General features: G+C 40.8%; 1 protein-coding gene across 1 annotated transcript in view; it reads left to right on the forward strand.

The window, feature by feature from the left end:
- Positions 1-27,427, forward strand: part of DNAH17 (dynein axonemal heavy chain 17) — a 130,545-nt gene that overhangs the window by 32,826 nt on the left and 70,292 nt on the right. Inside the window, exons 22-41 of the mRNA XM_087887098.1 lie at positions 426-542; positions 3,278-3,364; positions 4,098-4,250; positions 5,354-5,602; positions 6,123-6,245; positions 7,984-8,331; positions 8,424-8,515; positions 10,215-10,341; positions 10,788-10,940; positions 13,111-13,236; positions 13,673-13,780; positions 13,970-14,101; positions 15,490-15,650; positions 15,739-15,895; positions 16,845-16,949; positions 18,256-18,413; positions 19,188-19,326; positions 19,910-20,137; positions 21,094-21,231; positions 23,058-23,190. Of these exons, the coding sequence (XP_087743224.1) occupies positions 426-542; positions 3,278-3,364; positions 4,098-4,250; positions 5,354-5,602; positions 6,123-6,245; positions 7,984-8,331; positions 8,424-8,515; positions 10,215-10,341; positions 10,788-10,940; positions 13,111-13,236; positions 13,673-13,780; positions 13,970-14,101; positions 15,490-15,650; positions 15,739-15,895; positions 16,845-16,949; positions 18,256-18,413; positions 19,188-19,326; positions 19,910-20,137; positions 21,094-21,231; positions 23,058-23,190 (3,034 nt within the window). The remainder of the gene's footprint in view (positions 1-425; positions 543-3,277; positions 3,365-4,097; positions 4,251-5,353; positions 5,603-6,122; positions 6,246-7,983; positions 8,332-8,423; positions 8,516-10,214; positions 10,342-10,787; positions 10,941-13,110; positions 13,237-13,672; positions 13,781-13,969; positions 14,102-15,489; positions 15,651-15,738; positions 15,896-16,844; positions 16,950-18,255; positions 18,414-19,187; positions 19,327-19,909; positions 20,138-21,093; positions 21,232-23,057; positions 23,191-27,427) is intronic.

Here is a 27,427-nt window from a genome sequence, read left to right on the forward strand (position 1 = left end):
TATAGTTCCTATATGTTGGAATAGAAAGAAGTACAGAACATTTAGAGAAAAAAATAATTTAGAAAAGTAAATACCTAATTAAATGCTAAATTTACACAATCTGCAGGGATTCACTCTATAATTCTGTTTCAGCTCTCTGAGATCCAATGTGATCTGCCATAGGTGTTGCATTGTATGCACATTTCTTTACTGTTCACTCTGCTGAAATTGGTGTTCGAAAAGTCACAAATATGAATAGAGCAAGTCTCCAACAAGTTTGTACATCCTCTTATTTAGCTATTTGACTTCTTCATTTTCTTTTTTCTCCTCATATTGCCTATAATAGTCTGTATTTATTTCCCTCATCCAAAGGTCTCTCACACCTGCATGGACAAAATGTCTACTTTTATTTTTTAATTAAAAAAAAAATTTTTTTTGTCTTTTAGGACTTGCCAGAGCAATGGAACAACACCAAAAAGTTGTCCTTCCAAGTCAAACAAAATGTGGCTCCTCTGCAGGCCAATGAAGTTACAATCATACGAAGGAAATGCCAACAATTTGAAGTATGTTTTATGATTAAGGTCCAACTTTACTCAAACTCTCTCAAGTACAACATAGGTTAAGCATATTAGGGGAGGAAAGAGGCTTAAAATGGATACCCGCCCTCCGTTTGGCAGCAAGGTCCCATTATGAGCCGTGGTGGGGCAGTGGCTAGAGTGCAATACTGCAGGCTATTTCTGCTGACTGCTGGCTGCCTGCAATTTGGCAGTTCGAATCTCGCCAGGCTCAAGGTTGACTCAGACTTCCATCCTTCTGAGGTTGGTAAAATGAGGACCCAGATTGTTGGTAAAATGAGGACCCCTCTTGTGCAAGCTGCACTGGCTCCCGGTGGTCTTCCGGGTGCGTTTCAAGGTGTTGGTTACCACCTTTAAAGCGCTCCATGGCTTAGGACCTGGTTATCTACAGGACCGCATTCTGCCACCGATTGCCTCCCACCGACCAGTACGCTCCCACAGAGAGGGGCTCCTCAGGGTGCCGTCGGCCAAACAATGTAGGCTGGCGACCCTCAGGGGGAGAGCCTTCTATGTGGGAGCCCTGGCCCTATGGAATGAATTGCCCCCGGACATACGAAGGATCCCCGACCTCCGCGCCTTCCGTCATGCTCTGAAGACCCTATTATTCCAGCAAGCCGGTCTGATGGGATAAAGGATTTTAATTGGGTTTTGATAGGGGTTTTAAATAATGATTTTAGCTGGGTGTTTTAAATTTGGCCAGTGATTGAATTATTTTAATAAGTTTTTTAATTTTTTGTCTTGTATACTGTTTTTACCATGGCTGTTCACCGCCCTGAGTCCTTCGGGAGAAGGGCGGTATATAAATATAATAAAAGTTAAGTAAAAAGTAAATTCGGGGGCAATAGGCTGACTCTGTAAACCACTTAGAGAGGGCTGTAAAGCACTGTAAAATAGTATATAAGTCTAAGTGCTATTGCTATTCCATGAGAGGGCCCCTTTTCTGACACTCATTTTTCAAAACTTCTGGGATTTGGGGTTTCCACTCATAAAATTCTTGGGGAGAAAAGGAAACAACAACAGTCTCTTGGACCCAGCAAATTGCATCAGCACAAGAGATTCAGATTTAGGCTGCAAAAATCAAGACAATAAAAAATGAGGTTTTTCAGTACAGATAGTCCTCGACTTACAACAGTTCGTTTAGTGACCGTTCAAAGTTATAACGGCACAGTTATTACCTTTCCCCGTGGTCATGTGATCAAAATTTCTATGCTTGGCAACTGGTTCATGTTTATGACCGTTGCTGTGTCCCAAGGTCATGTGATCACTTTTTGCAATCTTTTGGCAAGCAGAGTCAATGGGGAAGTCAGATTCCATTAACAACCAGGTTACTAACTTATCAACTGCAGTAATTCACTTCACAACTGTGACAGGAAAGGTCATAAAATGGGGCAAAATTCACTTAAAAAATGTCTCACTTAACAACATAAATTTTGGGCTCAATTGTGGTCATACGTCGAGGACTAACTATATACTTTTGCTGCTGTCCAGTGGTGGCCCTACTTAGTACACGGTGAAGTTGGCTATTTTGCTGTCTTTGCTCTCCTCTGCCTACATCTGGCTGCCATGCCACCCACTGAGTGCTCTACATGCACAAGCCAGCCCTGCAGCTAACCATGGCCAGATTTGTAGTTCTTTTTTTAAAAAAATGACGGCCGGACAACTGAGGCCCCCATTGGCTCCAGGAGACCCACTATCCTTACATTAATAACAGTTACCTTACAGGAGGTTGCAGATTCTGGTCCTCCTAACACACTAGGTCCATGTTGACGAACCTATGGCATGCGTGCCAGAGGTGGTACACAGAGCCCTCTTTGCTGGCATGCGCACCTTTGCCCCAGGTCAGATCTCCATGGCGTTTCTTTCATGAGCTTCTGTTTCTCTGCAAACGATGAAACAGAAGCTCACGAAAGAAAAAGATCTTACCTCTTGCCATGCTGCCGGTGTTGGGATGCCCTGCCTCCCACCGGCCAGCTGGTCTTCGGGTCTCTACTGCGCATGTGCACATCCGCGCATGTCCGTGTGCGTGTTCGCACATGCACATGTCCACACATGTCCACACACACACCTTTCAGTTTGGGCATGCGCACAGGCACAGTTTGGGCACTGGGTGTCTAAAAGGTTTGCCACCACTGCACTAGGTTGTGCCAGGCTGGTAGAATGGACTGTTCTAAAGAGTGATAGTCTTCCACAAGGTTTGCCTTGATTGCTATCAGTAAATCCAAGTTCATTATCATTCTGAATCGGTGGCAGCCAATATTCATTCGTTCATCACAATTTTGGATTGCTGCAGTCATGCAACTCTTGGTGGCTTATAAGAAATAAAATATACACAATACAATAACATCATTATCACCATGATCAAAAGTGTAATCATAAAAAGAATATCCACAAGTGTATTGTGACAAGTGTAGAAACAATTCTTAAGGATTATCTTACCATCTTAAAAAAGGCCGTCCAGAAAAAGCCCCATCTCATTCTTTCAGAAGGCCAACCAGGTTAAGGCAGTTAATCTCCAGTGGTGAACTAAGCACCTCCTCTCAGCTCCAGTCCTTCTGTTCTGATGGTAGTGGGGACTGACAGCGAATTTTTCATATCGGATAGGCCAGTAGTCTATGGACCATAGGCCAATGGTCGAAAGAGGAGGTCCGTAAGTGTCCAGTGTTGCATTTTAGCCATTATTAATTTCCTGTTCAAAATTTCTTTTCTCTTTCTTTTTTGTTCAGCTTAAACAACATGAGTTCAGAGAGAAATTCCGAGTCGATGCACCTTTCACTTTTGTTGATCCAGAGCCATATAAATCCCTAAGCAAGGTATAATCTGCTAAAACAGTGCTTCCCAAACCTCTGGCAAACTACCCCAAGTGGGGTAAAAGTATTTTATTGGGGTGGGGGGGGAGTAACAGCACAATAGTCCATTAACCAGACATTTACATTGACTTAAAGACTGTCACATGTACTAAAACATGCTCAAAAATCTCCAAAATTATTTTTATTCAGATGAAATCCAATGAAATTACCAGCGGTTATTTGTTGAAATGACATAAGATTATAAATATTATTGTCTTTATAATACTGCTAGTCCTAGAGCTACAATTCACTGATCATTTGAAGTTACAACAGTGCTGAAGGAAGGGACTTACAACTGGTCATCAAAGTTTGATAAAACTTTCTGATAAGCGATGTTTGGTAACGAAGGAAAAAGTTTGGGAAGCGCTGTACTAAGATGTGGAAATGTCTATCTGGGTAATATTGTATGGATTTCAAAGAACAATTGCTCTAATTACATGTGCAGTACTTTTAGTGCCATAGTAAAATTCCCAGAGCGATTGAGCTCTGTTGTTTCCCTTTGTATATCAATTAATAATTGTCACATGTGCTATCAACCATGCATGAAGAAAACCTCAGTAAGGTCTTGAAGGATGGCCTGGAGTGTCACTCTGTAGATATTTGTCATAATGTTCCTTGCTTTAGTGCTACTAAGATAAAGGCCTAGCCTCTGTACTCAGCAAGTGGAAACCAATGCTTTTTCATTGTGTGCTTCCAGCAACAAAAAATGATTACTGGTATGGAAAAAGAGATGGAAGCCCTATCCAAATCGGCAGGCTTGTTTGAAGTATCTGTTCCAGACTACAAGCAGCTAAAAGCATGTCATAAGGAAGTGCGCTTGCTCAAGGAGCTCTGGGACATGATAGTTTTGGTAAGACTTGGAAGTATAATTTGTGGAATGGGATCAGTGCTAAACTCTGAACCAAAATGGCAGGTCTTGCCACATCAAAAAGCAGAAAAAGTGAATTACCAAGGGAAGAAAATCCCAAGTCAGATCAATGTTGCTTCTCCTGTAACGCAAGTTGTTTGTCTGTCTGTTTGTTTCATTGACAATCTGCTGGTTGATTTGTTTGAATGACTCTATCACTATACTTTTATTTGGAAGTGGAAGTGTTGCCAAGGTCTTTGACAAACACAATATTATTGCTTTAATGGTTACAACATGATCTTCTATGTGTAGGACAGCGATATCAATCTGAATGTTTGATGGAAAGTATGAGAAGTCATTGCAATTGATAGGCTCTTATGAAGGATCAGGGAACTGCGTAAGAGAAGAGCTTGGGTTCTCTCTAGGATCTGAAGGAGAACAGCAGGTGCCTTGCTGCATTGCTTATTTGTGTCCTCCTGTGACCTGTTGATATAAATTGTTATTTTTTCATAACAATCCAAAGTGCTATTTGTGTGTCTATCCACAAGGGAGGCAGAAGAGGAAAATGACAATACCAGGGTGATGACATTGTCATGTAAAATTCACGATGTATATGCTTGTGTCAGACACCATAAAATCCTTACAAAATTTTGTCATTTGCATAATAACATCACACCCTTGAGCCATCACTCTGATGTCACTGTGGCTTGTTACAGACACTTATGACTATTTCCAACTTCTTGGCATTGGGGGAGTTTTCTATCCTTATTTCTGAAGATATTGACTATCTATCTCTGGAGCATCCAAGAATAACTTGCTTACGCACCCATTAAATATCAAATCGTTTGAAGCTCTGTTTCTAATGCAAGAAAACATTTATTTGAATGGACTGTTTAGGCTACTGAGAAATAGGTTTGAATAGCACATTATTTGCATTGCATAGGGATGAATGGTAGTAAAGGGTTAAAATAGTTACCTCCTTATTATAAGATTTTGGCCTTTGTGTTGTAAAATCTGTTGAAGCCTTCAAAGTGATTCCACATAAGTTCTATAATAGACTGTTTCTCCACAAAAAAGATTGCACACATACATACATTTCCATCTAGGTAAATGAAAGCATTAACGATTGGAAGACAACCAAGTGGAAAGAGATTAATGTTGAACAAATGGATCTTGACTGCAAGAAATTCGCTAAGGATGTGAGAACTTTGGACAAGGAAATGAGACCGTGGGACGCTTTTATAGGACTGGATAATACAGTTAAAAACATGATCACATCTCTTCGAGCTGTCAGTGAACTCCAGAATCCAGCTATCCGAGATAGACATTGGAAAGAACTCATGCAGGCCACTCAGGTAAACTAATGTAGGCTAAAACAAAGGCCCACAAGACTGATGAGCACCATCATTGTCATCCTCATCGTCTTTCTAATTTTTGATCTTCCACCAACAAATTTGAAGCATTCCAATCAAGTGAAATATAAAAAATAATATACATTAAAAAACCCTATATGTTTTTTTTATGTTTTTATTGTTGTACAGTGTGCTGATTAGAGTTATGGAACATAAGATAAATAGCTATATAAGTCTTTTAAATAAATGAATGAATAAATAAATATATTATAAGTAAAGTAAAAATCATAAAATTGTTAGATCCAAACATTGGTTCTTCTGATTTGTTGCTAATCGGAATATAAATTGAAACTACAATTATTGTAGAATTGCAGAGTAGAATCCTAGTATGGGTCTCCTGCGTGAGCAGGGAGTTGGAGTAGATGACCTCCAAGGTCCCTTCCAACTCTGTTATTGTTACTGTTACTACATAAGAATGTTCTTCTCTGACTGACTGTCCTTGCTAACATGTCTTCTGTACCAGGTGAAGTTTACCATGTCTGAAGAAACAACACTGGCAGACCTACTTCAGCTGAATCTTCACAAGTTTGAAGATGAGGTTCGCAGCATTGTAGACAAGGCTGTGAAAGAATCTGGGATGGAAAAGGTACTGTTTGCCCCATGCCATGACCATTAATTACTCCCTCCTAGCTACGGAACAGTTTGAAATGGAATTGAACACAGTTGTGGTTTCTCATTCCTTTCTTCATTATATGGGCAAAACTTCATCATGGGATCTGTTTGATGTTTTGGAGTAGCTGAGAACAAATCTGAGAACAAATCTGACCAAGGCCCTGCATGCTAGGGAGCAAGCAAGCAAACATTGTACAATCCAAAGCCTTTTTGGAAACCAAAGTTAAAATAAGCCTTTCAATTCTACTGATTGATCGAATGTTTGCTTTTTCACATAAACCTTTGCACCCTCTGTTTAAATGTTTTTTTTTTAATATAGTGTAATTGCAAATATGTATTATAATTATTGTTATCATCTCACAATATGGATTCTCCATTAATTGCCCAGTCCAATTGGATCTAAAGGCCAAGAAAACTTTCAGACAAAGAGTCATTGATATATCTCCCCAAGACGATTTAGCAGCACTTAAATATGTTAAGTCTTTGAAGTGGTTTTTTTTCAACACAAATCAGCCACCCAGTTAGAAAAATGTTTAACAACTTATGTACCTCAGTATCTCAGAAGAGCTTTTTCTAGAGTTTGTTTCAAACAACTAGACTCCATGGTAGGATATGGTTTCATGGAGTCCCAATTGAAGAAAGACTGTGTATTTGTGAAAAACTAGCTGTTGAAGACATTGGTCAAATTCTTCTTGATTGTAAACTGTAGTCTGCAGAAAGGGCTTCTTATTTACATTCTTATTTAAAAACTAAAACTAAAAAATACCCAGGCATCAAGGAGAAATTGTCTTACTTTTTAGAGGGAATGAACCTGCACATCACTAGTAAGACTGCAGTGTTTTTTTTTTTTCCAAAGGCCATTTCAAAGAGGATGGAATAATTAGATAGACTGGAATTAGCTTGAAGTCATACATAGGAGTCCAGTAATTTTTCCGAGCAACATTCAAAGCCCTGCATATCTTGGGATCAGAAGGATTCTCTGCTGCACAGCAATTTGTCTTCAGCTCATAAATGGAAGTTTTTCTCTGGGTGAAAGGCTGACAAGCAGAGGGTTCCTTCCTCCCACTAATGGAACACTCTCCTAGCAAAGCCAATAGCGACCCTGTGTTTTCTTGTCCTTTTGGCACCAAGGAGATACATGTTTATACTTTGCAGAGCTTTGAAGTTTGCCTGTCGTAACCTATTGTAACTGCTGTTTCCATGCTGGCTTTACTCAGAGTAATTTGTTGTGCAGTATTGCATTGTTTGTTCTTTTATCGGGAACTGTTCTGGAACACAGAGTATACAACGTATAAAATAAGTTCAAACGAATCTATAACCCTGCTGTGTAAAGTCTGGAACAGTTTGCTGTGTTTGCCAAATTATGTTCCTCATTAGCTGGTATAATACACAACTGTGACTGGGAATGGAGCTGCCTTCTTTAATATTTGTCTTCCTTTCTAAAATCCCTTATTCACGAGTAAGAAAATAGTGTATAAAGAATCCCATTGGCTTCAGTTCTCATGATTCCAGCAGGCATAGTTTTGGGCCAAGGTAGTTGATGCGTTATGAATATGTAAATTCAACAGATTAGGATAACACCAAGCAAGGGGGGGGGGGTTTCTCACATTGTTGCCTTGATTTGGTTTGCTTTAGCAAAATGGAAGAGATCCACCTGCATTTGCAATACCTCAATTTTAAAAATGTTTCTCCCCTTTTATTATTGTCTAAAGGTGTTGAAGGCTCTTGACAGTACCTGGTCAACCATGCAGTTTGAACATGAACCTCACCACAGGACGGGAACAATGATGCTGAAGGCAGATGAAGCACTAGTAGAAACCCTTGAAGAGAACCAAGTGCAGCTCCAGACTCTGATGACTTCTAAGTATCTGTCCCACTTCCTACAGGAGGTCTCCGGCTGGCAGCAGAAATTATCCACTGCTGATTCTGTGATATCCATTTGGTTTGAAGTCCAGAGAACATGGAGTCACCTGGAGAGCATTTTCATTGGCTCAGAGGACATTCGAAATCAGCTTCCTGAGGATTCAAAGCGTTTTGATAGCATTGACAAAGACTTTAAAGTAAACAAACTTCCTTTTAAGCACTGATTCAGTTACATTACTATTGCAAAAATACTACTTGAATGGCTAATAAATCTTTCTTCGCTTTAAAGGAATTAATGGCGGATGCAGTAAAAACTCCAAATGTGGTTGAGGCAACAAATAAACCAGGTCTCTATGACAAGCTAGAGTCCTTGCAGCAAAGGTCAGGAGGCTAATTTTGTCAAAATGCAAATGTAAAATAGAATAGAGAGAATGATTTTTTTTGCAGCAGAAGCAAGTCATAGGGTGACAGTTCTTGCAAGTCCACCTTTTACAAGAGAGAGAGAGAGAGAGAGAGAGAGAGAGAGAGAGAGAGAGAGAGAGAGAGAGAGAGAGAGCGCACCATTCCATCAATGCCTATTTCTATTTATAATTTCTGTTTGTTTTTTAATGGCAGCTTTAAATGGTGCTAGGCCCCCACTCTGAATAGCAATAGCAATAGCACTTAGATTTATATACTGCTTTACAGTGCTTTGCAGCCCTCTCTAAGTGGTTTACCAAGTCAGCATATTGTTCCCAACAATCTGGGTCCTCATTTTACCCACCTCAGAAGGATGGAAGGCTGAGTCAACCTTGAACCTGGTGAGATTATAACTGCCAGATTGCAGGCAGTCAGCAGAAGTAGCCTGCAGTACTGCACTCTAACCACTGCGCCACCACAGCTCATAACTAAATAATTCTTCAGCTAGGACTTAGAGACAGAAGCTTTTTCTACTTGGCCTTGATTTGGAAATAATTGTCTGTCACAATGATAACTAAGGATAGTTATGTTTCAGTGGCTATGGATAATGTACTTCAGTAGTTGTCCCAGTGCACTAATGCATAGGCTGTCTCAAATAGAAGCATTGGCAGTGGAGGCAATGAAGATTATTTCATTATTTCTTTAAACTGAACAATAGTAGATAATATACAAAGCATAACCTGAGCACCAAATTTATCACAACTTTTAGTATGACATTTGGGGCATATTTGCAAGTAATCTTTTGCTTATAAGTTAGGTACAATTTCTATAATTTATTTATTTTATTTATTACATTTCTATACCGCCCATCTTACCTGAAGCTGGTGAGATATGCATACCCATTTCTTGTCCCTTTTGAGTAATTTCTGAACCACCTTCATCAAAAGCATTAACGATCATGTTGACATCAAACAAACTAAGAACTCTTGTCATGGTGGAGATTCCTCTGGTTCCTTGGGTTTTCCAGAAGCTACCATTTATTCTGAAAGCTGCTTGGGACAGAAGCCACTTTTGGGTTTGGTCACCTCATCCCACTACAAGCACTAAATGGAAACCAGATGATGCTCCAATTGGCCAGTGTTCCCTCATCTGCCTCTGTTTCCCTGGAAGTGTCGTGCTGAGATTTAAAAATGATGATATATTTTTAAAAATAATCAGTTGACCGGAAGTTCTTCAAGCCTGACCTTTGCCCCTCTAATTATTATTAGTCCTCACAAGGACTTGAGACATTCTGAGGAAGTAAAATGGCACCCAATTGAAGACCATATTGCCAGTCTAAAATGCTCCCAGCCAATACCCCACCTTGCCAAGAAAAACAAAAGTAGGGATGAAGCCAATTGCAATGCCTAGCAAAGAAGGAGGATGCCGTGTAGGCCAAAAAGAGGAAGTACAATGAAGTGAATAGGGGAAAAAGTGGGAAAATACAAATGCACAGAAGAGAGATATGTTTAAATGGATCAGATGTTTGGGAGACTCCAATTCAACTTCTGGTTTTGATATTGGGAGAATTAAACCTCTGCTTTAAAGTCTACATCAATGTACATCTATAATGATGAATAAGGATAATCTTAGAGAGAGCAAAAAGAGGAGTGTTACCAGTTTTTTCTTGCTTGCTTTTTAGTTTGGCACTCTGTGAAAAAGCTCTGGCTGAATATTTGGAAACCAAGAGACTGGCTTTCCCTCGATTTTATTTTGTATCCTCTGCTGACCTGCTGGATATTTTGTCCAATGGTAATGACCCTGTTGAGGTACGATGGAATGTCTTGAGGTTTGGGGGGGCGGGGTTTGGAACTTATAATGGAATTTGTAATAGAATATCAGGAGTTTGACTAAGTTCTCTTTCCCACATAAAAATTAATGTATCCAATACAAACATCACAGACTAATAGAAACTGAACAGGATTTCTGTGACTTGATAACAATTAAGGAAAGGGGTTGTAGCTCATTGAAGCCTATGATTTAAATTTTGATAATCCAACTTAAAAGAGGATCTCACTTGACAGTTGATAAAATGTCCTTCTTCTCACTGGGATCAAACAGTGAGAGAAGAAAATATGTGAATGGATCACTTGCACAGATTTGACTGATGTTTTCAAATTAGACACTTTTGTTCAATTGATCAGTGCATATTTACGTCAATCTCCATCAGACCTCTAATACTACCGTCTGGTCCTTTGTGTTGTAATTCTTGAAGGTGTCCCGCCATTTGTCCAAATTATTTGATAGCATGGCAAAGCTGAAATTCAAGCTAGATGCAGAAGGACAGCCTCTGAAGGTTGGCGTGGGAATGTACAGCAAAGAAGACGAGTATGTTGATTTTGACAAGGAGTGCGACTGCTCTGGACAGGTTAGTTATAATCATTTTAAATGCAGTATTCCTGTAGACCTTAAGTCAGCAGAAAAATATCACAGTGCCAATTCCACTCCCGGGCAATGTTCTGCTCGAGGATTAGGCTACTGAGCATATTGACTTTATAGTCCCAATGTGGGGCAATTGAAAAGCACTGAAGGGTGGACTCCGCTGAATGATTTTCCTCTCAAAGTAACATTACCTGCTGATGGGAAAAAACCATCACTAATCACGGTTCTTACCAGCAGTCTTCGTTAATTCAAGTTGCCACCTTGGCAGGTTACTGGCCCTCGCAGAACTTCCATAGTGGTATCTCTGAACAGATGTCTAGCACTTTTCTAGAAGAATGCTAAGCCTGTGCTCGTCCTTGATTCTCACCTCTCTGCTGCACCTACGATCTGGTTTGGTTTTGTTTTTACCTAGGGGAAAATAGGAGAACTCTTGCCTGCTATCTGAACCTCACTGCCATAAATCCCAAGTAAAATAGTGCTGCCAGGGAATAGCTGACAATGAGTGACAACCAGCAAAATTACATCCTTCACTGCCAAAAGAATTACGACACTGAGAACTATGGCCAGACAACCCCCCTGTTATAGGCAGATGCTGCAGACCATTGGTTGCAGTTTCAGTAACACTCAATTGGCAAAATCTGGCTCTATCTCCTGTTTTTTAAGCTTAGGTCCATTTTTTAACAGGCAAGTCTACTATTCTTCCAGAAGGGATCAACACCTGTATGTATAGGGTGCCCAAATAATTTTTGAATTATGCTTCCTGAAACACTGGTTGGGCATTATACAGGCACATTCCCTTGCAAAAGCCAAGTACTGAGTGTCTCTTCCAACCCAAGCAAAAATACCCATGGAGGGCAATGAAGAGGTATCATGTCTGTCTGCAACATCTTCAGTGGCCAGCAAGAGTTGAGCAGACCTAACCCTTTGTCCGTCTTCTCACCATCATCATAATGAGAAGTGGTAGATTATTTCTATGGCAAAGCTCATGCTGGAAGAAAGGGCAAAACACTCCTTTAACACCAGAACAGCTAAAACTGAATATAAGCTGCTCTAGCCTGAGCTGAAGCAGATAGCCTGAAAGTATATCCTTTGGAAATAGTGATCGAGGTGACTTCACACTGCAGTTGCTGGGAGGTAAAGATGTACCTTATGAAAAATAATAAAACCATGCTGTCTGGGACATGTCATGAAAGAACAGTTCAACACAGAGGCAAGGAACACCAGGTGATTTATACTAGCAGGACTTCTGCTAGCAGAAATTTCTTCCAAGTGATGCTAAATTTTCATCATTTCTTTTCCATTGTATTCTTTAAATAGCTGGATGTCGTCAGCAAATGTGGCACCTCTAACTCCAGATCAGTTGTAAAGTTTAAATGACCCTTGGCATAAAAACTACATTTATTTGTAAAAAAAAAAAATTCATTTATTCTTAATTCTGTTCTCTAACTAATTATTAATCAGTGAGATTAATGGCAGTTGAATTTACTTACAAGGTTTTAGTGAGGAGCTTCCTGAAAATCCAAATATACAAGATCATTTAGATCACTTTTATCCACATTTGAGAAGTCGCTCTCAAAAAATGTAGAAGGCTAGTGGTATAAGGTTAACATTATGGCTGCCATGCTAGCTCTTCAGCAGTAATTTTTTACTATAGGGTTGGTTATACAACCATATTTTCCACAAGTTTAGCCAAAATTTACTGATCTTCAATTAATCCCATCAGTCCCTTTAAAAAATGGTTACACTGGACTTTTTCCAGACAAGAGTAGATTCCAAGTTAGAGGGAATTATATTAGATGATCAACAATTTCAGACTTTTTTAATTTTATTATTAAATCATATCAACAGTTGTCTTGTCAATTCATGAATATGAGGAGGCTGATAAAATACTATAGGATAACATCAGGATAGCTAGCAAAAATTACTTTCCTTAGCTACAGCAAAATGAAACAACCTTATAGTAGCATACTGATTTTTGTGTTATCATAATCCTCCCACCATTCTACAAATAGGGTAGATGATGCAAATGAGTAAAAATTACACCTGTATTTTGTAATACAATCTGGTGAGGAAAGAAAGTTAGAATACAGACATTTAGGGGGATGTATATCAAAGCACCCAAACATGCACAACTAATTTGGAAAGTCTACACCCAGGTTGAAGTTTGGTTAAACCGAGTGATGGAGAGAATGCAGAGCACCTTGCGCCAGCTAATAGCTGAAGCCGTAGTGACTTATGAGGAAAAACCAAGAGAACAATGGATATTTGATTACCCAGCCCAGGTAAGCAAAAAAACACTGGTTCAACTTCAAAGAAAAAGAGGCAGGAACCAAAACAAGTTCATTTATTTTTATTCCATCTAAATTTTTGGTCCTTTTTAGGCAGCATACATACCTAATTCTTCCATCTCCTGTTTTCCCCACAACAACAACTCTGTGAATGACTTGACTCGGGCTAAGAGAGAGGGATTGGCCCAAAATCACCCAGTGAATTTCCAGGCCTAAGGATTTCCAGCCCAAAGTCACAGTCCTGGTTTCTAGCTCAACATCTCAGCCACTACTCCAGAGTAGTGGCTGAGCAAAATACAAAGGTAGACAGAAGAAGCCTTTTTTGTAAGTTTAAGCTTAAAGTCTGATCACCCATACCTCCATGAGGGGCAATGTTTATAGATGATTAAATAGGCCTGCAACATTTCATATAACTGTTTGTCTGTGGCAGATTGCTTTAACATGTACCCAGATCTGGTGGACTACGGAAGTTGGCATTGCCTTTTCACGACTGGAAGAAGGCTATGAAAATGCAATTAAAGATTACAATAAGAAACAGGTGAATACAGGTCTCTCAATTTATCTGACAGCAAAACATTGGTGTGTGCAATGATAGAACGTGTGCGTGTGTGTGTGTGTGTGTGTGTGTGTGTGTGTGTGTGTATACACTTATATCAGACAAGTTTCAACAGCTCATTCTGAAAGAGATCAGAAAACCCTTTCATCTCTTTGGTTTTCTTCTTCACAGATTAACCAGTTGAATACCTTAATTACGCTGCTGATTGGGAGCTTAACTCCAGGGGACAGAATGAAGATTATGACCATTTGTACTATTGATGTGCATGCCAGAGACGTCATTGCCAAAATGATTTTAGCAAAGGTATATTGCTGAACAAAAGACTGTGTAGCGTTTTGTTCATGGGCATGTTTGAGCAAACCTTTTGTTCTGTTCGTTCGTCCTGAAATCTCTTGATTTCAGGTTGAAAGATGAATTGCAAGAATCAGCCTCCCCCAGCCTGGTGCACTTCAGATACAGTGGACCACACTTTTTATAATCCCCATTGACCATGTCTGGGAGATTTCAGGATTGTAATTTAATGCATCCACCATGGAAAAATGAATGAGCGAAGCGGTTGAGCCAATCATAACACTCCAAATTGTTTGAGTTAGCAGATGCCACAGAACTCAATCTGCTCTAATGCATTCTAATTTTGTCATGAAAGAATCCTGAAAGAATCACGGAAAAATTTGTAGACAATTGTGACTGTTCCAAATATAAAATGAAGTCTTCTTCTCTTAGTGTGTCTTTGAAAGGTCAAGAGTTTGGGAAATTGACTATAAAACTTTAACAACCTGATCTTCAAGACAAGTTATTGTATTGGAAATGACATGAAGCCTTGTCCCTTATTTACAAAGGGCAAACAGATCTACTATGGCATGAGAAATCCTGAACAGGTATTCTACTTGGGTGCATTAACTTACATGATTGAAAAATACACACTTGGAAAGTCGGTGTATGAAAGGTTTTTGCCTGTTCACATAGTCAGCCGCCTGACAAAAGAACACCAAGAGTTGTCTTTAACTTTTAGAAGGAGTATTGTTAAAAATATTAATATTGCAAACCATTGTTCCAGCTGGGTGGAACAATGGAGGAACCTGGAAGACCACCTAGCTTTCACTAAAGGTAAAAGAATTAATCTTCATCCATAACAAGAGAAACCTTCTTTATTTAAGAAGCCTATGATGTTCATAAACAAGATGTATGAAAAAGGTTGGTGGTCAATTTGGAAATGGTTGCTCCCAGGCCAGTTGATGGCACAAGTAATGGATGTCATTTGTAAGACATACATACAAAGAAGCAAGATCATTATTGGTTCATTTGTGGGTCAGTCCTAATAAGTTTAGTAGGTAGTCATGGCATGGCTATCTTATTTCCTGCTTCTTCCAAGCTTCACCCAAATACAGAGCTGATACAGCTGCAAAAACGGGATATTAAAAGCTGATAATGAAACAAAATGGCCGGAAAACTCTCATCTTGAGAGTGTTTGGCTCCATCCAAGAGAAAATGGCTGCCACTCAGCCAACCAGCTGCACAGTTCATTCGCTTCTTCTGTAAGACACACATTGAAAGAAGCAAGGCCGTTAGTCATTCATAATAATAATGATTACCACCAGCTATTCCCCTTCTTCCTCAGCTTCTTACTAAACCCCAGTAAGGGCCACCTCACACTCCCTAGTCAGAACTAAATTGCACTCCTTTCATGACAGGTGGAGAGCTCTCAGGCCTTTACGTGGCAGTCCCAACTTAGGCACCGTTGGGATGAAGAGAAGAGGCACTGCTTTGCCAATATCTGTGATGCTCAACTCCAGTATTCCTATGAATACCTTGGCAACACTCCTCGTCTGGTGATCACCCCGCTTACCGACCGGTACGAGTTCACCCTCACAAACCTGAGTCTGGCACAGTCTGATTTTTCGGGCCCAAAAGATAACATGCCTAATTCCTGTGTTTTGCAGTTGCTATATCACCCTGACCCAGTCCCTCCACTTAATCATGGGAGGAGCCCCTGCAGGCCCTGCGGGAACAGGAAAAACCGAGACCACCAAAGATTTGGGCAGGGCTGTAGGAATCATGGTGTATGTCTTCAACTGCTCTGAGCAAATGGACTATAAGGTAGTGATCCAGTGGGTGAAATGAAATATATGGGCCAGAGAACAGCTTCCATCCTATAAAGTCTTCTATTGTTGTTCTGTTGAATGCTTATGCATCGCTTCTTTGATTTGATTCAAGGACAAGTACTTCTCTTTAGCGCATTTGAGTCACATGCAAATCGCTTAGAAAAGAAATCCAAAGCAAAGAATATGAGAGAATCGTTCATTGAGAGCTGCAATTAAATATACATGAGTTTTCGTTGGTTATGCAAAGATTATGTTACCTTTAAAGCAATGGGCTTTTCCCCAAGTTCCATGCAGTAAAATAAGCATTTTCCATCTGCATTGTTTCCATTTGGCAGCACTAATTATACCACTGAAAACAGCCTAAACAAAGAACAGGCTGTTCATCTTTACATGTGTACTCTACAACAGTTTCTTTTTTAAAATATCCTTTTTGGTGATGCCTCATCTGTTTTCTGTAGTTTGTGAGTACTAAAGAGAGGACTATTGCCTGTCAAATATGAGTGATGATTGGGGTATCTCTCCTTTGCAATGCACTCATTTCCAAAACAATGCATTTCATTTCAGTTTGAAGTTCCTAGGAGGTGGCCTTGTGACCTATCTACGAATTAACTTTTAATTTGAAATGACTCACTGAGAGGCATGGACCCTAGTATGTTAGGAATACTTGCAAATCTCCCACATATTAGTCCATAGAACCTTATCACTCCCCTACTTGCTTACTCTAGATAGGGCTTTTTCATTGAAATATCACATCATTCCACTGGCAATTATGTGGGACAAATTGGAACTACTTGTAGTGGGGTATTTCACATATTCCATCAACAAACACCGTAAGACTGCATGACCCGTATTACTTTCACCGTGTACAACTTCAATTTAATAATACTCCCTCCTGGAAAAAAACCCAAACCTTCATTCAGAACAACTTTTTTCTCTCTCTCTAGTCCTGTGGAAATATCTACAAAGGGCTGGCCCAAACCGGGGCCTGGGGATGTTTTGATGAATTCAATCGGATTTCAGTAGAAGTCCTGTCAGTAATTGCTGTACAGGTAAATATTTTCCATAAGAGGCCAGTGCCATTGTGTGTAAATAACTAGAGGCAGGGGAGGTGATTTCAGCTTGATGATTGCAGCTAAATGTCTATCTTGTGGGTGTTCCAAGAACAACAACTGCTAAAAAAAAAAAAAAGGCTGGGCAGCTAGTCCATCTTTTTTTATGTTCTGATTAGATAAAAGATGGAAGTGGTGGTGGGAGGCTGTTCAAAGGAATAAAATGTTCAGGACTCGATGTAAAATTCCGTGAAAGATGCAGAACAATCACACAATGAAAGATTTGTATGGGTAAAGCAGTGGTATAGGAATAATGGATTGGATCCAAACCTCCTATAAATGGAATCCTGCAGATAAAATGTCCCAGAAAACAGAAGAAAACCTCTGCATGCTTTTTTCTTCATCTTCTACAATATCCCTTGCAGCTTCTATAAGCTAAAGCTACCAGACATGAACTGCAAAGTTCAGGTAGCCACTGCGTAACAGCAAATGGAGCTTTATGTGCTTCATGACTGCCATCTAATTAGTGATGGTCTGGATTTTTGGAACCCTAATCTGGCAGCTCTACTACAAACAGGATTATATTCAAAATCTTAATAGTTACAGTGGAATCTGCCTATAACCATTAACTACAATTAAGCAATTACTATTGCCGGCATGAAGCATCAAGTTGTCTCATGTAAAAAAATGAACTAAGTTTAATATTAGTGCAGTACTATGACAATCTGTAGATGCAACTGATCGTCTCAAATGTTGATTATGAGACTGCTATGAATATTTGCAAGATGTTGTTTTCAAAGAATCGAGAATATTCCCCAGAGTTCCCTTATTTCTCCTCACTTGACTGATGGATGCTGAGACTGCCCAGAACCAAGCAGTCAGTGAGATGTTGTCAGAACTACACAATAGAGCCCATCAGATTTGACAACATGAGACCATCCAGAAGCTATTCATAGGAAATGCTTTCTCTTCTCATTCTTAACAGTGAACAATGTGCTATTTATAGCTGAACCCTATAGCAGTGTTTTAAAAATTGGTACTTTCCAACTTGCAAAAAGCCTTATTCAGATGCATGTTTTATTTTAGTCATGCCTAATTTACCATAAGATTTCCTGGGAAATGAATATGTGAGCTTCAGTGTGCAGTTATTCCTTGGTTTACTATTTATCCAACATGCCTTGGGTATTATCAGCGCCACGTAGTTTGAATTGTTACACATTTATATGTAAATATTTGTACACTGCTCTTCATTTTCCAAATGCAGCCACGTGAGGATCAATAAAAGGATCTTCTGCTCATTGTTTAGGTTAAATGTGTTCAAGACGCTATTCGAGCCAAGAAGAAGACATTCAATTTCCTTGGAGAGATAATCTCTCTGATTCCCACTGTTGGAATGTTTATTACCATGAATCCTGGGTATGCAGGTCGTACTGAACTGCCTGAAAATCTGAAAGCTTTATTCAGGTATTAACATCTTGAGGAAATGAGGCAATGTAGGTTGGCTTGAATAATGAAAAAGTTTGACTCTGGGAATTGGCTCAAAAGAAAGACAAAGCATACAGAAACTCAGATGGCTATGTTTGTTTTGGCTTTGAAGCTAAGTGGGGTTGGGCCCAGTAAGCACTTGGATGAGAGGCCTGCAAGGAATATCTGGGCTATAGACTAACATGAGCATATCTCTCCGAAGAAACGATGGCAAACTACTTCTATTATATTGCCACTACAAGGACATGTCCATTATTCATGTCTATAAAATCAGCAAGAGTTATATTTGACTTGGAAATGCTACTTTGGCAGCCTTTAATGGGACAAAGTCCCCCAGAATGCCTATTTCAAGAAGCCACTCAATCAGATGCTCTTAAATGTCCAAATATGTCACCAGCCAAAAAAGGCTGGAAATCCCTGAACTAGTATATGGACTGGGAGCCCTGAAATAAACTTTCAAAATATAGCTGAAGTTTCTTTATTTTGGAAAATTTGGCCAGGTAATATTCAAAATGACTTCTTTACATTCTCGTATCATTATACGAGAAAGCTGTCGATTACACATCATAAAAAGTGTATGGATCATTTTTGACCATTTTACAGCAGGTGGATTTTTTTCTAATAGAGGCACTTGAAATTGAATTGTGTCTGGCATTTGCAGCGAGTGCTCCCTATAGCTGAATGGAAAGATGTGCTGTTGCTTCTGCACTATAAGCACTCCAGATGCTCATTTTTCCCCATGTCCTTTTGTAGGCCCTGTGCCATGGTTGTTCCTGATTTTGAGCTTATCTGTGAAATCATGCTTGTTGCTGAAGGTTTTATTGAAGCTAGGCTTCTGGCCAGGAAATTTATTACTCTCTACACACTATGTAAGGAGCTACTTTCCAAGCAGGTAATTGAATGTGGTTCCACAGCTCTGCTATGGCGCCAAATATTTCAAAGCAAACAAAAAATTGGTGGGAAAGAATTGGCAGAGATTTCTGAAAATATTACAGTAATATAACTCACTGAATTCCATCTCCAATACTCCCTTATACTGTATGTTGCTTCCAAAGTCCTTGATAATACTGCGAGAATGTATAGATTTCAAGATCTGGAATAAATCCATGATAAATGCAACTTGGGTAGGCCAAAGCGGCCTGCAGGAGCCTTCCACGACCAGGAGAACCATAAACATATTTGGATTGCAATTCCCAACATCCCTGTTCAGCATAGTGAGGGAGATGGGAGTTATGGTTCAGAAATATATACAGCACCCTTGGTGTGGAAAGCTGGTTTAAAGACTTTGAGAAAAGACTTTAAAAGATTTGGGAAGGGCCATCTTCCTCTGATTAATAGTGGATATTTTTGCTAAGGAACCATGTCTAGGAAGCACCGGTCCTTTCTTCTCATTGGAAGTGGGTGATGTTTTGCGCCTTATTTAAGCGACATGCTTTTATTCACCTGGAGTTCTAATGGGACTTCCTGTCTCTCAGGATCACTACGACTGGGGCTTGAGAGCTATCAAGTCTGTGCTAGTGGTGGCAGGTTCCCTGAAGAGAGGAGACCCAGGCCGGGCTGAAGACCAGGTCCTCATGAGAGCTTTGCGAGACTTCAATATACCCAAGATTGTGACTGATGATTTACCTGTGTTCATGGGACTCATTGGGGACCTTTTCCCAGCCCTGGATGTACCCCGGAAGCGTGACCTGAACTTTGAGAAGGTGAGTTGGCTGCTGTGGGTTCAAGCAAGGGGCTAAGGGAAGCAGCTAAATGCTTCTTCTTAGAAGTACAAGTACTTTCTTCTGTGGGAAAATCAAGATGTCATCAGAAGAACAGCCTTGATTCAGAAACTGCCCTTTCTACTTACTTGAGTTACAAGACTAAAAGACAGGGCCTGTAAGCAGAATCATGATACCAGGCCAGGCTTCAGAGGATACAGAGGAATTCCCTTGGCTCATTTTTCACACACACTCAAAATACTGCTTGTTTCCTACTCTCTTGATTAATGGATAGAGCCACATGCAATTATATTTGTTTGTCTCTGAATTACATTCTTTGGTTCTTGTCTTTAAGCACCACCACTGCTGCCACCATTATACAGTCAGTGTAAACAGACAGATAGACAGACAGGGAGATGGGCAGCATAGAAATGTGAAGTATGAATATTCCTCGACTTACGACCAATTATTTGGTGCAAAAAAAAAAAGTGACTTATGACCAGCCCTCACAGTCATATGATGAAAATTTGGGTGTTTGGCAATTAGCATGCATTTACGATCATTTGCATTGTCCCACGATCACCACTTGCAACCTTGCTAGCTAACTTTCAATAAGCAAAACCCATGGGGGAATCTGGATTCACTTAACAACCCTGGTGATTTGCAGAACAACTAAAGCAAAAAAAAAAAAAAAGAGTGTAAAATCATTTAATAACCGTCTTCTAGCAACAGAGGTTCTGGTCCCAATAAAGGATATAACTTGAGGATTCTCTCCCTCTCTCTCTCTCTCTCTCCCGCCCTCCCTCCCCCCCCTCTCTCTCTGAATTTAATTGCTTGTGTGGGCCAATCATGAAGATTAATAGAAATGACCTGGAATTCAGTAGACTGATAAATAAAACGTGCAAAACTGACCCAATTTGGAAATAAACAAATCTGTCTGTGATTTCTCTTATTCTCAGATTATCAAACAAGCTGTTGTTGAGCTCCGTCTACAACCTGAGGAGAGTTTTGTTTTGAAGGTGGTGCAGCTAGAGGAACTACTGCAAGTCCGACATTCGGTGTTCGTGATTGGAAATGCTGGCTCTGGCAAGTCACAGGTGGGAACCCTGTATCACCACTTGAGACTTTTTAGCCAACGACTCAGATGTGAGTTCAGTGTCATCACCAAGGGCCAGCTGGAAATAGAAATGTTTTGCTTAAAATTGATTTCGCAGAACATGGCAGCCTTCACATGCTGACTCCCAAAATATTTGTGATTGACAGATCTTACATCTAAGGCAGTGGTGGGATTCAAAAAATTTTACTATTCGTTCTGTGGGCATGGCTTGATGGGCATGGCAGGGGAAGGATACTGTAAAATCTCCATTCCCTCCCCACTCCAGAGAAGGTTACTGCAAAATTCCCATTTCCTCCCGATCAACTGGGACTCAGGAGGCAGAGAATAGATGGGGCTGGGGCCAGTCAGAGGTGGTATTTACCGGTTCTCCGAACTACTCAAAATTTCCACTACCGGTTCTCCAGAACTGGTCAGAACCACCTCTGACCTAAGGTCGGAGGCCTCAATGCACTACTGTCTGGAGGAAGGCTGGTGGTTCCAATGATCTCATTTGCTGGGGGAGGTGGGATATAAAGAGTTTTTTTTAGTTCTGCCATTGTCTCCTTGAATCTTGTTAGGTTCCCCAAAATAACATATTACAGTGTAGCCATCTGCTCTTCTGAGCATCAGTCCGATGTCCATGATCATGATCATGGCTTTGGTTAGGTAAACACCCTAGTTAGACCAACTGATAGCATGATGCTTCCTTCTCAGTATCTGGGGGCTATCAGCATTTGGATAGGGAACAACAGACTTTGGCTAAACCCTAGTGGGTTGGGAAACCCTCTGACTCTGTGGACTCTTCATCTTTGGTCCTGCTTGAGGTTAGATTCCCTCAGATAGAACTGGTGCACAATTTGGACAGTCTCTAGAAATCTAGGCTTCTTCTGGAAAAGCTGGTAGCAGGCATGGCCTATTCAGTCACTTAAGCTCTCATCACCCCCTGTTTAAATTACTGCAATGTGATCTACACAGGGCTTCCCTTGAATACTATCTGGAAGCTGTGCTTGATTCAGATGCAGTGAAGCAAGTAATTATAAACTCGTCTTGGTGCACCCATGTAGTATGGTTATGTCAATTCATCCTTTAAGATCTGGCAAAGGGAGAATGCTTCAGGTCCCTTTCACAAAATAATCCCACTTAGTAGGAACTAAGGGTAATGTCCCTGCCCCATGAAACATCATTTCCCCCTGGTTTAGATTCCCCTTTTCTATTTCTACAGGGCTACTAAAAACCTGGTTCTTCTCCCAAACATTGATCAGATCCCAGGATGAGCTCACATGTAAGGCTTTTGAACAAGAGCTGAGCTAGCTGGCCTTAGTTGCTTCCCTGATTATTATTATTATTTCTGTTGTGTTAAGCTGTTTTTTTAAGGTCTAGTATTAGATATTACATTATAATACTTTTAATTCCCAATTTTTACATTTCCCCCCCAAAATGTAAGCTACCCAAAGTCTTCCTTGCTAATTAGGCAACCATATATATCCAACAACATCCAATCTGTGTTGATCACCAGGACCAGAGGTTTACTCTTCTGAACTTTCGGACTTGTGCTGGAACCCATCAATCCAATAATATCTCTGGAGGTTCCAATGGTGGAGCTTTCCAAAAATATGTAGTGGCTGTGTCTTTTGCCTAGGCTGGTTCGAAGATGCTTAAAATTTAAATCCAATATATCTGGAGGACACCAGATTAAGAATGGACACAATTGTCAGCCTCTGCTTTTTCATTGCTTGCATGCTCGGTTGCCATTGTAACGGGCATTGCACACCTGACAACAATAGTATGAACATGATGGACAAAGACTCAATCTTTTCCTTCTGGCAGGTATTAAAATCTCTGAATAAAACTTATCAGCTCATGAAGAGGAAGCCTGTAGCTGTTGATCTTGATCCTAAAGCTGTGACTTGTGATGAGCTATTTGGCATAATTAATCCAGCAACAAGAGAATGGAAAGATGGTAAGAAACAATATAGTTATTTTCTGGCGATTGTAGCTGAACAATATTTTTTATTTCAATTGTTGTTCAACTGCAATCACCAGAGATCACAAAAAAAGTGATTATATAAAAGCTGAAAAAATAATACAAAATAGCAGATGTATACATGAATGTGCATAGAAACATCATGCATTTATTTCACAGAATAACATTTAAATTTCTTCCCTGAAATACTATTATAGTGGCACTATTATTATTATTTTTTTACAAAATTAGAGTCCCGCTGAAAATAATAATAATTACAACTCACTTATCTTCACTTAGAATAATGGCTTGCTTAGGACGCTCAGAGGTATTTCATTTGCGAAAATTACATACTACAGTTATGAACTTAAAACACATTCCTGCTGTTTAAAATTCTAATACTATCACTTTCTAAAAAGAAGCCTTTGTTACACTGTGTATAAATTCTTCCCCACTTGAGTTATTTGAGCCAATGTCAAGCAGGACAAAAAAAACAGGATTATTTTTTTATCCATAGTATATCTGCTGACAATAACAATAGCAATAGCACTTAGACTTATATACCGCTTCACAGTCCTCTCTAAGCGGTTTATAGAGTCAGCATGTTGCCCCCAACAATATGGGTCCTCATTTTACCGGCCTCGGAAGTATGGAAGGCTGAGTCAACCTTGAGCCTGGTGAGCTTCAAACTGTCAAATTGCAGTCAGCAGCCAGTCAGCAGAAGTAGCCTACAGTATTGCACTGTACTAACCACTGCACGACCTTGGCTCTTTAATGGTTTGACATAAAAAAGCTTATAACTAAGGAAGATACCAAATGCATATGCTGTATATGATAGCTACTGACTCTTATTAAGTTTATTTTAATTATTCAAAGAAAGGTTTTTCTGTCCTGTTTCCACCACTTTTACTGTTCGAATTCTCTGAAACATTTCTGAAATGATTTGAGACCAATCCCATTGGAAGCAGCTTCAACAGTTTGAAAATACCGGAGCCAACCAGTTCTTTATTAAACTAAGGCAAATGGATTTTTTTGGGTGGCTTGGTATGACTGCTCTTACACTGGTGTGAGTTAGCAAAAAGAGAGAGAAATAGGAGAAAGAAAGAAAACTCAATTCTGGCCTGGAACTGCAGGTACATAGGGACATGGTGGCGCAGTGGTTAGAAAGCAGTACTGCAGGCTACTTCTGCTGACTACTGGCTGCCAGCAGTTTGGCAGATCGAATCTCATCAGGCTCAAGGTTGACTCAGCTTCCATCCTTCTGAGGTAGGTAAAATGAGGACCCAGATTGTTGTTGGGGGCAATATCCTAACTCTGTAAACCGCTTAGAGGGGACTGTAAATCACTGTGAAATGGTATATAAGTCTAAGTCCTATTGCTATTGCTACTCCATTACACAGGCTGATAGACTGAACTGGCTGCCAGTTCAGTCTATCAGTTCAGGCAATCTCATTGGTCCAGCCTTATATATAGATGTTAAGGACTAGAACCCTGGGAGCGACAGCCACCTGCTTAGTTGCTAGAGGGATATGCTGCTGCTGTAACCTAACATTGGAGAGAGGAAGAAGGAGAGGGGAGAAAATTAGGGTGAGGGAGAAAAATGAGGAGAGAAAATGTACTATAGAGTGTTGTAGAAGGCATTGGCTGGAGAGAAAATATGGATAGTTAGTGAGAGTGTATGGAGCAGTTTTTGGTGCCCAGTCAGAAAAGCTAAGTTGTAGAAGAATGATATCTTTACCCAAGGTCTGAGATGGGAAAGAGATAGAGAGAACTGCCTATGGACCAGAGGTGGTATTCAGTCGGTTTGCACCAATTCGGGCAAACCGTTAGCAGAAATTTGGTGTGGTTCGCCAAACCGGTAGTGATCTCTGGCTGGCCATGCCCCCAAACTGGTCCCTGGTCCCCGCTCACTCACCCCACCAGTCCCTGGTCCCCGCTCACTCACCCCACCCACCCGATGCTTGCTCACCCCGCCTGCCCGGCCCACCCCACCCCATCCCACCCAGCCACTACTTGCAGAATCTAACCGCGTACTTCTGCTCACCACTGCTGGCAAAGGTAAGGCCGAAGGGCACGGGCGGGGGAGGGAGAACTGGCGGAGGGGTGATACCAATGGCGGGTGGACTGATGTGCATGGGGAGGGAGGGGAGCGTGTGGGAGATCGCAGCACCGGAGCTCTTCCCATGTGTTTCCCCAAGCCAGCTTGGCCTGCGAGGGAAGCACATGACAGGTCATGGCACTGGAGCCCTTCCCATGTGTTTCCCACAGCCGGCCTGGCCTGCGAGGGAAGCACGTGGCAGATTGTGGCACTGGAGCCCTTCCCATGTGTTTCCCCCAGCCAGCCTGGCATGCGAGGGAAGCACGTGATCCTAACTGCAGTTTACTCATGAGCAACATTGGCCAGGAGAGGCAGGGAGAAAGGCCAATTGTGCTCATGAGTAAACTGAGGCTCTTAAGAGGGGTCGAGCTTCCCTGCTCACAACATCTTCACCTGAGGGCATTGCTGGCAACTACTTCCTGCATCAGTAGGTCTGTGCTCTTCCCACTGCTGTTCGGCCTCCTTGATGCGTGAAGGCAGGAGGCAACAGTTTCTTTTGCTGCCTGCGAGTTGCGGGCGGTGAGCAGCAGAGCAAGTAAATCAGCAATCTGCCGGCTGCCTCTAATCTGCAGTTTACTCGTGAGCACCATGGTTTGGTTTGCCTTAAGGGTTCAGAGCTGTATGGAATCTGGTTTCCTATGACCAGCAAATGCTCCGGATGCAGGAATCCTCGTGGGGAAACTAGGATCATGACCACCTAGCCACACCCATCCAGTCACATGACCACCAAGCCATGCCCACCATCACATGACTGTCAAGCCACGCCCATCCAGTCACATGGCCACCAAGCCACGCCCACCAACCAAGCCACGCAAACAGAACCGGTAGTAAAAAATGTTGAATACCACCACTACTATGGACAGAGGATTGGAATCTTTGGCAAAGCTGTAGTCTCTGGGGAAAGATTCAGCAGAAGACTCCGAAGAGAGTTTTGTTTCCCAAATGGAGGAGCCCAGGACAATGATCAGCTGAGCAGATTAAAAGAAAGGAGATGAGAGGCACTGAGCCTACTCATTTATAAATGTAGCATATTTCTTCTTTTATTCCCTCTGTAGATACTAAAATGGAGGACACTAGCACAGTCTCCTTCTTTAGTGCACAATTTTATTTTATTTTATTTTATTTATTTATTTATTTATTTATTTATTTATTTATTTATTTATTTACTTACTTACTTACTTACTTATTTATTATTATATTTCTATACCGCCTTTCTCCCGTAGGACTCAAGGCGGTGTACAGTCAAGAAAAATATAGACACACAAACATCATAAAATTGCTAATTAAAATTATTACTTAGTTTGGTCAATTAAATAAAACCCAGAATTAGATAACATTTAAAATAGTGATGAATGGTGACAGCAAAGCACCTTAGCTTCACCTTCTTTGGGGTGAATCTCTGTCCAGAATTTAGAAAGCAGGTGTTTTCCTAGCTGAGGAAATGGCCCAGCTGCGGCTCTGCAGATATCTACTGATTCACCTGGAAAAACAATTATAGTTGTGCCAGGAAATAAACCGACTCAGCTGCCAAACAGGGATAAAAATACTTGATCACAAGAATGCAGAGCTATCTGGAGTGGCAGAGTGCCTTTTTTGGCAGTATCTTAAAAAGATACGTAATCTTGTTCTAAGTAAAAATTTATGAACATCTTTGGTCTATCCAGCTGGAGTCTTTTTGCCCCCATTCACATTTACCAGCTGCAAATATGAATACATTAGCATATCTGTTGCTAATTCTCTTTGTGGGGCAGCCCCATATAGAGCCAGAAAGCGGCTAGGTGTTAGCTCCCCCAATACTCTACATTAGGGATGGTGAACCTTTTCGGCACCAAGTCCCCAAACCAGAATGTGTATGTGTGTGCGCACACATGCGCGCACCGGAACCGCAGAAACTCGAAGACCAGCTGGCTGGTGTGTGCATGCATGCGCCGGCCACCTGGTCTTCACGCACGCCGGAGCACCAGAAACCCAAAGACAAGCTGGCCGGTGTCTATGCACACACCAGAAACTGGAAGAGCAGCTGGCGACAGTGTGTGTGTCCACAGAGTGGGCTCTGCATGCCACTTCTGGCACGCGTGCCATAGGTTCACCATCACGGCTCTACATGATTTTAAAGCATTAACTTGTGTAGAATGT

Source organism: Pantherophis guttatus, chromosome 2 (genome assembly GCF_059756535.1).
Source record: "Pantherophis guttatus breed Tessera chromosome 2, ASM5975653v1, whole genome shotgun sequence".
Taxonomy (NCBI): domain Eukaryota; kingdom Metazoa; phylum Chordata; class Lepidosauria; order Squamata; family Colubridae; genus Pantherophis; species Pantherophis guttatus.